The sequence below is a fragment of the Quercus suber genome, unplaced genomic scaffold, assembly GCF_002906115.3.
Source record: "Quercus suber isolate HL8 unplaced genomic scaffold, Cork oak 2.0 scaffold_645, whole genome shotgun sequence".
NCBI classification, from domain to species: domain Eukaryota; kingdom Viridiplantae; phylum Streptophyta; class Magnoliopsida; order Fagales; family Fagaceae; genus Quercus; species Quercus suber.
In genome coordinates this window covers 399545-410536 of record NW_027070086.1, presented here as the reverse complement: position 1 = coordinate 410536, position 10992 = coordinate 399545, and the positions used below count along the sequence as shown (strand labels likewise).

At 33.8% G+C, this 10992-nt stretch overlaps 2 protein-coding genes across 2 annotated transcripts in view; both read right to left on the bottom strand.

Moving 5' to 3' along the window:
* LOC112023708 (GDSL esterase/lipase APG) overlaps positions 1 to 1418 on the bottom strand; it is a 7633-nt gene extending 6215 nt beyond the window's left edge. Inside the window, exon 1 of the mRNA XM_065765639.1 lies at positions 1371 to 1418. Within this exon, the coding sequence (XP_065621711.1) occupies positions 1371 to 1418 (48 nt within the window). The remainder of the gene's footprint in view (positions 1 to 1370) is intronic.
* A 1006-nt stretch (positions 1419 to 2424) lies between these two features.
* Positions 2425 to 9844, bottom strand: LOC112023754 (putative leucine-rich repeat receptor-like serine/threonine-protein kinase At2g19230; the record flags this gene model as incomplete). Its single annotated transcript, XM_065765638.1, has 12 exons — positions 2425 to 3064; positions 3636 to 3825; positions 3936 to 3998; positions 4552 to 4678; positions 4807 to 5012; positions 6411 to 6568; positions 6856 to 6936; positions 7024 to 7095; positions 7413 to 7484; positions 7847 to 7979; positions 8329 to 8810; positions 9297 to 9844. Coding segments are annotated over 12 exons (2565 nt in total), but the record flags the coding sequence as incomplete, so codon positions are not given.
* Between the last annotated feature and the right edge of the window lie 1148 nt (positions 9845 to 10992).

Below are 10992 nucleotides of genomic sequence, written 5' to 3'. Positions count from 1 at the left end.
TAAAAAAAAAAAAAAAAAAAAAAAATTGTGACCAACCTCACATCCAAAATAAAATGATAATTAAAATTTTATTTAACATTTTAATATGTCACATCAGTATTTAAATGAAAAAAATTCAAATAACAAAAATAACCAAAATTTTTCATATTCTTTATACTTTCTTTTAATTTTTCCTGCACTTTCTCGATAATCAAACATCTACGTTCAAAAAAATCCAAAAAGAAAAACTACTTTACTTTTTTTTTTTTTTGATAATATGTAAAACTTTTAACGAACCAGAGAACTTAAGAGAAGCCCATGTTAGAACCATGGCAAATCTCCTGTAAGAAAACGTCAGCCTTTGCTAGATTACAAACTATATAGCTCCAGCTTGAACTCCTCATCAATGCATAACTCTGACCCAGCCCCTGAATAGCCTCTGTGCAAGCTTTAGAATCACTTTCGACAATTAATCTCTCTAAGTTCTGGGCTAGATCTCTGATCAAATGGACCCAAACCCAAATCTCTCTCTTTCTCTCTCACTCTCATATCGACCCAAACCCAGATTGGTTCCCACCGCCTTCCGAGAAGCTTTTAGATCTCCCATCCCATGGCGGACTCGTTGGAGACCGACACATATGGAATGCTCGATTTCACCTTGGACTATGATTGAGTTGTAACTTGTTTTAAAAGAATCTTAAGCTTCCTTGAAACTTGCTAGGTTTTGGGGTTTCAACCACCGTATGTGGTACACTGGTACTCCAAAATGGGTCGTAGTTGGCTTGAGGAGACTGAGTTGGCTATATAGATTTGATTGGGATTCGACCACCTAAATTGGTGTTTTCATTTCAAATCAATTTAAGATCTCTGGTTTTTTTTTTTTTAGAGTTGTGGGTTTGATTATGAATGTGAATGTTTGAATATGTTTTCATTTCCGTATGTGAAGGTTACATTTACATCAACTCAAACGAAATTTGAAAGGGTTGATTTTTGTAGGATTTGATTTCAGACTGAGTTTGGATGCCAAGAAATTGAAAGGAAAAAAATGCAGATTAAAAATTATTTTTAATTATTTTTTCTTTTTCTTTAAAAATTGAGGAAGAAAGACTAATATTTTTTTTTTTACAGAGAAAGATTAATATTTAATTTAATTATGATGCTGATATGACAATCCAAATGGAAGTCTATATGGCAAAAAAATCATTTTTTATTTTGGTTGTTAATAACATCACGTCAACATTTTTTATCAATCGCTTAACTGTAGGGACTATTTTGACACAGTATCAAAAAGTTAGGGACCAAATTGACATAATTGAAAGATTAATGATCAAATTAAAATATGGTATAAAGAATAAGGAGGAACTTTATAATTCACCCTATATTTTAATTACGTGATTATCAACAATCTTTTTCACTTTTCCACTTCTGAGAGCCTTCATTGCGCATTTTATTTTGAGACTTTTGAGGCCCTTCATCACCACTTTTGAACTCAAGTCTTTACTTCAACCCACAAGTTGTCTGATTAATGAGATTGCGATTTACTAATTGTGTGACAATGGCAAATATAAAATGGGCTGCCCACAGGTTCACCAGCCCAATAGGGCTCTACCTTGAGTTGAATCCATTCAAGTTACAATAATGTTGTGGGGATGACATTTTTTTACAATAAGTTCTACCATTTTTTAAGTGAATGATGTGGAATCAATTGATATTCATGAACTCACTGCTCTTTTTCCACGACTCAGTTTATTATCTTAGCAGATGTGAAATTTTATTATAAGTAAAAACTGTGTTCATAGCATTATTATTCAAATTAACTCAATTGATAAATTTTATTCTCTTAAATAAGGGATTTAGAATTTGAACTTTACTTATTTCAAAAACTAATTAGTGTCTTGGGTTTTATGATAAAAAAAAAAAAATCATATAATGATTGAAATTATATCATATTTATATAATAAAAAAAATGGTATTCAAGTTGTGTACTAGTCTTAGAACCATTAGGGACTATGTTGTGCTTTTTTAAAAAAATAAATAAATTATTTATGAATAAAGATAATGCATTAAAAAAAAAAAGGGAAGAGGAGGCTGTGTCCATCTCTAGCCATGGGGACAAAGACCCCTTTATTGCAATCGGTGCACCTTTAGTGTAATCAAGTGCTCTGGGCATGGTCCAGGCTCAGGCCTCACAGACAGAAAAAAAAAAAAAAAAAAAAAAAAAAAAACCGAAAAACTTTGGGCTTGGATAAAAATACAGAGCCACTGTAGTTGACATTCTAGAGCATTATAATGAACTTGTTATTACATAACAATGTTTCTTAAAAAAACTAAACCCTTAAGCACATGCAGAATATAAATTATGCATAATTATAATTTACTTGTCCATTAGAAAATATATGAAACAAGTTATAATACACGCTGATACTTTCATTGAACAAGAGACAAAACAAGGATATGGGAAAGTTCGTCAAATACTAATGCAAACTTGTCATATAGCATACAAAGAACAACTGACCACTAGTCTTTTATTTGATGATTACCTAATATGGGTCATAAGCTTTATAACTCAATTGATACTTTCTAATTTTTTCAACGAAAATGTTCAAGTTCTAATGCCCCCTCCTCAACTATCAAATATCCAAAAATAAAATTCTACCTACTATGGGGCACAATATCTGATTCATACTTCAAATGGGCCATTTTAAACGGAATGTTTGAAGTTGTTAAATTGCCTTCAGTTGCCATCCTTTGAGTTCTTTCATGAGCCATATCCAGAGCTAAACATTCTTTAAGTTCTGCCAACACATAACTCATGTCTGGCCTTTGGATTGCATATGATGGTATGCATGACATGGCTATCTCCATAGCTTTCCAGGCAGAAGTACTATTGAATTCTCCTTCTAATCTTGGATCAATAATGTTTTGAACATCACCCCTTTCAATCAAAGGATTAACCCAGTCAAGTATGTGACTGTTTCTCATAGGACCTCGTACTATTGCACTACGACAAGTGATTAGCTCAAACAAAATAATCCCAAAACTATAGACATCGCTTTTCTTATTAAAGTTTCCAGATGATTGAAATCTGCATGTAAAACACAAGTGGATAGATCAATGCTAGAAACTTGTAAGTTGATGTAATTTTTCTAGTAATTACTTCCATTATATCCTAGTTGTACTTGGCAATTAAATGGTTAATTGCTTGAATCTTATTGCTTGTTTGGATGGAGGGAGGAAGGAGAGAGAGTAGAGTAAAGTTGGCTAAAAATAAGCTAATTTTGTGCTAAATCTACTCTACTCTACTCTACTCTACTTCCTTTCCCTCTCCCTCAATTCAAATGGACCATTAAATAATAATTGTTGGCACTCTTATGCTTTTGACAACTTCCACTGGTGTAGAATATGAGCCAAGCATCGAAATTATAATAGTATGTAATTAAAAACCGCAAAATTTCACAAATTTTGTGCTATTAAACGAAATCCATAAATTTGATAGGTTTTAAATGCATAGGGAACTTTAAATTCAATGATGTGATCCTTATTATGTACAGATTTCATTTAAACATATATACATGATACTTGAAATGTTAAATACACTCTTGCTTCAATTTTTTTTTTTTTTTTAAAACATGCATATCAAATCAGCAAACACTTACTCAGGATCAACGTATCCTAATGTACCAGCTGGGCGACTTGACACATGAGAGTCATTCTCAGTTGCAAACGCTCTAGACAGCCCAAAATCAGCTATCTTGGCTTGCATGTGTTCATTTAATAAAATGTTGGAAGGCTTCAAATCTCTATGGATTATAGGTGGCTTGCAACCATTATGTAGATACTCCAACCCTGCAACTCCATTAGAAAACCATTGCAAACCATTTCAAATTAAAAAAGATATATATATATATATATATATATAGTAGATGAATAATCATGTAATCGATTTGTTTGCAAACCATGCGCTGCATCCACTGCAATATGAATTCTCTCGTTCCAAGTTAATACATTTGTGTTCGTCACTGCAACCAAAACATATCAATTTATCTTTTAGCTAGGCTGTTATAAAAATTAGCTCTGATTTCCCTATTGTGTAAAGAAGATTAATAAAATTTGTATGCTGTTAGTCAAACTAAACATTCCTAATAAGCTAATCCTAATTGTATGAAATAGCAATAGCACTTCAGTTATATGAAGATTAGATTGGCTAGTTGGCACCCTACCGTCCCCTTTTTGGTTGGTCTTTTGTTTTGAATCAGTGTATCATGAAAAGATTAGCTGGGCCTCTAAGGGGCAAGACTTGGTTACAGTTTCATAGGTCGTGGTTGTTGTGTTGCATGATAATAGCAGGCAAAATGGGACTGCCCAGTGGGAAATACTTGACACTTACCTGGCATGAGCTGCACCTGTAAGGTGCCCTGGTCTTACTCAAAGCCAACTAAATGCAGTTATGGTGCTCTATCCAAGCCTTGCCCTATACTAAATCTTGCTTTTGATTTGACAGAAATAACTTATAAAGGGTCATATGATAAAGAGCCTTTGGACACAAAAGGTAACCAGTAAATAACTAAATACCTGATAAATGCTGGAGCAGATTGCCATTAGCCATATACTCATATATGAGTGCCTTTTTTGCACCTTCATCACAGTATCCAACAAGAGAAACCAAGTTTTTATGATGAACTATCATTAAAAGTTGTGCCTGTATTTCAAACCAATTCAACAATTTAATTGGATGAAAAACTTTTAGCTGCATGATATAATCACAGTTTCTATTTAAAATTAAATACTCAAGTAGATGAAAAGATCGGCTGCAATGTCCAATCTAACCTCTGCTCGAAATTCCTTATAGCCTTGGTTTGAAGAAGTAGAGAGCAACTTAACAGCAACTTGAGTTTCATCTTTCAGTTTGCCAAGGTACACTTTTCCAAATCCTCCTCCTCCAATGATGGTTCTAAAGTTATTAGTTATGCTCACAACTTCTGAGTAGCTATACTGTTGATTCTTTGATTTGATGTTGGATTTGGTAACCATATCTACAACAAGGAAGATTTTCACAATTGTAACATGCACAATTTATTAAAAAAGGGCAAATTACAACCTTCTTACCTATGGTTTGACTGAAATTTAAGTTGCCTACTTGTGATTTAACCCATGGGTTATGAAAATCTAACTGGGCTAATTTCAGGTGGATAAAGTGTCAAATTTTAACCCACAGGTAAGCAACTTAAATTTCGACCAAATCATAAGTGGGTAAGTTGTAATTTGCCTATTAAAAAATGTTTTGAGGGATGTGGGGGAATATGTATAGTTTATGTTCTAAATCCCTCATGTTTGTGTCCTCAAACAGATTTCATCTCACACAGTATGTTGAAGGTTAAATCCAGAGTCTACTATCCCAGACAGTAAATGCTAATAAACTCATGGGCTTGGGCCACCGAATTAATCCATCTGCAGCGACATTTTAGCCTTCTACAGATAAAGCTAAAGGAAGTCCTAGATTGCATGCTCTATATTTTTCACTTCAGGATGAGTTGTCCAATTTTATAAGGTCAGCATGGGCTCAAGATTGTATGAAGTGATCTCCCTAAGTTTGCTGGCTTTATCATTCTGAATATCATGAATTGAAGATGACTGGAACAGGTTCTTTAACAAAACAGCAGGGGCTTGGGAATTGGGATGACATGGTTTTGGTGTATAGAGGGTAATAATATTTTCAATTCTATAGAACAGTGAACTCCATGAAGACTACGGTTGATAATCTCAGATTCTGTGGCACAGTAGTTGGATTGTCATTTACCTATTTAATTTTTTGGCAATGCTAGGTGACTATAGGTATGGACCTGGTGTGTCGAAGCATATATAGGAACTTGGAGGAGTTGTGACTGCATTTTTGTGTATCTGGAGATCTTACATGAGTACTGAAAGCTCCCCAACTTTCCCACGGATGTAATTATTACTGTTATTAATATTTTGTCTTTGGTCGAGCAAAAAGGGTACCACTACAGTCCCAGGATGCCAATCCTGAGAAAAATACATCCCACTTATACCATAAAGTAAGGTACAGGACAACTGAAACATTACTCAAGCGGGATTCATACCCAAGAATTGCATGAAGAGAATGAGTGCATTTATCACTTGCTCATATGTTGAATGGTCCATGGATGTATTCAAAATTGTTGATCAATTGCATAATTTACTGTCTTGACTCTTGATTATGTAATTGGCCACAATGGCCACGGGTGAAATCTAATTAGGTGTTCGCATTATTTTCTTCAATTTCTATAATTATCTTTCATAAATTTCTTAAAGGCTTTGGTGTATCGAAGGAAACATAGGACTAGCTGGGATTGGGTGATACATCTCTTGTAAACGACCTCACTTCGGTGAAAAGTGATAATGATTACACAAGCAGAAAATAAAGAAAGAAGTACCTCCTTTTCTTTTCCTTCTATAGATAATCAAAGCACTAAAGATGAACAGAAGGACCAGGACTGCTGCCATAGATGATGCAACAATTGGAACAGCAACCTCCTTTTTCTTCTTTCTCTTGCATGGAACTGACAGACAAAGATCTGAATTTTCGCCAACACTTGCATAAAATGCATCAAGGTAATAAGCCACGGTAAGTAAGTCTTTAAACATAATCTACATGGATAGATAGTGCAGTAATCATGCAATACAAATTGATGTTTAAAACATAAATGACATCTATTGTGCATATTAGTGAACAACATTTACTTTTTTTTTTTTTTAATCTAGTTTTGGCTGTATAAAAAGCATTTATTAAGGGAAAAGATCTTAAACACAGGTAAGTGGCAAAATTAAATTAGAATTATTAAGTACATTAAAATATTGGAGAAAGGAAGATAAGCAAACCTCAAGGCCAATTTCCCATCCCTAAACTTCTGCAGAAGAGCCTCAGGAACTGAACCTGTGAGGTTGTTCCCACTTACATTACTGCAAAGATATTGTTATGCAGATCACCTCAATTTCCTTCCCCAAAAGTTATGTTTACAATACCAAGATCAAAGCTCAGCAACTTACAGTGTGTTCAAATTTGGCATTTCTGACAAAAATTCTGGTAGTGGCCCAGTTAAGTCATTATATGATAAATCCCTGAAACTGGAGTTAGCAAGATTTTGAGAATAACATATCCACATATGCTAAGCTAAAAAATTATTTTCTTTCGAAAACTTGATATGAAACTGCAGGACTTGCATATAGCATTTTTCAATTAAAAATTCCTGGCATTAAATCCCAAAAGTACACTTTCCAAGCATTGATGCCGTTGGTAATTAAGGGATCCATCATCCATCTGCCAATTGGTAATCTCTACCTAGCAGATAGAGTTGCTTGACCTGCTGGTGTCTAGCTGGTACTATTTTATAGTAACTGAATGTTAAACATCAATCACAATTCAAATTAAGACTCACAAGGACTGCATTGCCTTGAGATTGGAGAACGGAGTTGCAATCTCCCCTGTCAAATTGCTTGAGCTCAAGTTCCTGCTTGTCATTAAGAAAGAAGGAAGAATTGTTGCCTTTGTTTGAAAGATAATTTACATTTCAAAAAAATATTTCTCATTTTTGGAGAGGTTCTGTGTTTGAACATTCCGTAAAAATTAAATAAATTCAATCAAATATCAGAAGGCATGACACAAATTTTTATTTTTATTGCATATGAAAGGAGTTTGTTCCACTGTCAAATGTTCTAAAATGATGCATCATATTTTCATATCAGTTAATATCAGGGTCCATTTTATGTGATCCTCCAAGTTAAGGTGGAGTTTTTCCTATAAGATGACATATTGATTGAAATATCACAGCATTAGTCAACAAAAGTTTTGATGTTTTGGAAGTGCACTTACAGTGTGATGATCCTTGGATGATTGTCACCACTGCAGTTCAAACCATCCCAAGAGTATCCACTTGGGACACATGGATCGCCTTGCCAGTTTCTAGTCACATTGTAAAGTTTCTTGATGTCTGTGATAGCTTCAACTATAATTTTTTTTTTTATTCAAAAAGAAAATGGGAATGAAAGTCAGGTGAATTCGTAATACAAAGTCAACTTAAACTACTACACTAAAAACTTTCATTTTCTATTATGGCAGTGAATAAAGGCTCATATGGAAAACTCTTCTTGATGCAGGAAAGCTATATATCAAGCCTTCCTTTGTTTAGCACGTTCCATTTAGAAAAGGTTCCCTCTTCTTAATTATCAAAAGGACCATCACTAATATTCTAAAGTCTTATTGTATCAGCAGATGAAGCATCTCTTGTTCATATAAGTTAGCAGCAAACTGATCATAATCCTTGCAAGGAAGTTAGAAATGAGAAGAAAACATACCATCATCGACGGCAGTTGTTTTATTTGGGAGCTCTTTCAACACAAATATCTCAACAGCATTGAGAATTGGAGGAAGCTTAGTTCCCTCAACTGCAGATATAGAAAAGTGAATCCGCTCTCCACTAATTGGCGGATTATTTTGGACTATGGTATGTGGTTTTAGATAATCCAGTTTGACAGATTCTGTCAGGTAGCGCTCGCCATTCAAATTAATTTTTAATTCCCTCTGCTGGCCAGCTTCAAGCTTCTCAATCTCAGCAAAGTGAAAGTAAACATAGCATTTTGAAAGAGAATCTGGCGGACTCCAGTATAAGCTTAAGGGAATGCTAGAGTTCTGTGTTTTGGCAGCAGTCTTCAATACAACATCTGGTAAATCATAAGGATTCTCACTGCTCTCGCTATAAATGGTTGAGTTTGTGGTAATTGGGATCCAATTAAATAATGTAGGATTCCAAACGCGATCATAGACATCATTTGGATACCTAATGTGAGGGAGAAAAAGAGAGATCATGTTTTTGTTGGATGGTAATAGAACAACCTCATATATTATTTATGTAAGTAGGCATTCAAGTGCTTTTGTAGTTTATGAACATGAAAAAAATAACTAGAAACTTAAAATACCGTCACCCTGGAAAATTTACAAAATGCATCAGGGGGGGAGAGCTCACTTTTCTTGACATATAAGTTTGAGAACATATAACAGAAATGTGATAATCCTAAGTGATGTAAAAGTTATCGTAAAATGAAAGGCATGCAATAATTTTTTTTCCTATGGAATGGAATAAGTTCAATAATTTTCTTCACATGCAATGGATTAAGTTCTAGCCATGCCATTGAAGATGAATATTCAGTGATAGAGAAAAGTTCGGTTGTAAAAATAAAAGATAAATGAACATGAAATCAAATATGAGATCCAGAAAATTGTTGAATTAATTTGTTTCTAGCTCAGGAAGGTATAAAAGATTCACCTGACGTTTAAGTTAGAACTGTTCCTGCCAATGTCATATCCCAGTATTTTTGTAAGTGCCCTGCCTTGAGTTTGATAAATGGAATTTTCCAAATGCCGCAGTTCCAATGCTGTAATGAAGGGTACCCCACGGCTAGTGTTTATTAGACACACATCTATGTAATCCGTCAAGGGGACATGAATAACGTCATAATAGAAACCATTTGGACCAGCATTTGTTAAATTCACTGTTGTCCATTCATTAACCCCAAGATGTAGGTCGAATACCGGTATCTGGTTTTCACCATCGTAATTCCCATAAACGAATGTTGCCCTGATCAAATAATTATTGTTTTTGCCTTGCTCTGGTCTCAGGGTGTAACAATTCCTTGTTCCTTGGGGAAAACTTCTCAAGTTCTTGGCATACCGTTGAAGATTTGCAGGTGAATCAGAGGATATTGTCTTAACTATTCCAGTGTCTATCAATCCTTTATCTGATATGTAAGGGATTTTGGTATCCTCATCAATGTAATCTTCATTGCTGCCACAATCAATGCTAATGAAACCTTGAAATTTTGAAAAAGAAAGACGGAGTTAATTAGACATAAGCAATCTATATAGTCTCCACAAATAAGGTACTAATGAGTTTCAGAACTCTCATGTTTTTCAGTGATAAAATAACCAAAATTCCTAAGACACAAATTTTCAAATAGCTTAAGCTCCAAACATGGGTGAGACAATGTTGTTGCAAGTTGCAACACCAACCTTTTTGCGGCCTTGTGAACTCCCATGCTAAGACAAAACTGTATATGTATGTGAAAGCCAAAACGTTGGTTTTGATTTGTTTAAAGTTTCAGATATTAACCTTTTTTTTATACCAAAATTGTAGTGTTTAGTGTTACTAATTAAAAGCTACCAGCCTATTACACAAGTGAATAGGAATTAATTATTCATTTGATAGAACAACTTCCTAAACCGCCTAGTTGTGTTTAACAAATTTACACGGATTGAGGAACATAGTGACTGTCTAGTCAAAGAGACATACAATTGAACAGACAAGTTGTATTAAAGCTTGAGAAACATTAAAATGCTGAGGCAATAGTGACCAAGAAAAAAAAATGATGAATTGAACATGCACATGGGCGGCTATACTAATGAAAAGAATCAAAAGATAAGTGAATGAACCTCTGGAATCAATCTTAACTGCACAATGCTGTGCATAGGGGTCGTTGTATGCATGCTAACAAATTAACAAATAATAACATTAAGATATCCTAAATGACTTTAAAAGCAGTTCTGAACATGGAAACATGTTTGAAAAAAATTGCTATTCATAACATTTTGGAAATTGCAATGCTTTTCCATTGGACAAAAAACATTACAATATCGATTGTGCAATATCTTGAACATAAACGTTTGTCTTGACAAGGTTTCTTACAAATGCTTGAACTATTGACTTTGATAGTCTGGTACAATAATAAGTACGCATCATTGGAGAAAAAAAGTTTAGTTAATGAGTACCATTAGGGCATTTGTTAATGGACAATCTGAAAAAAAAAAAAAAAAAAATCACTTTTATAAAAAAAAAAAAAAAGCTGTTAAAAAGTCAATTTTATTTTTCTTTTCCTATAAAAATTTTTAAAAATATTTCATAAACCAATACTTGGGCATCCATTAAATTTTCCAAATAAAAAAAATTGAAAAAAAAAATACCTTCA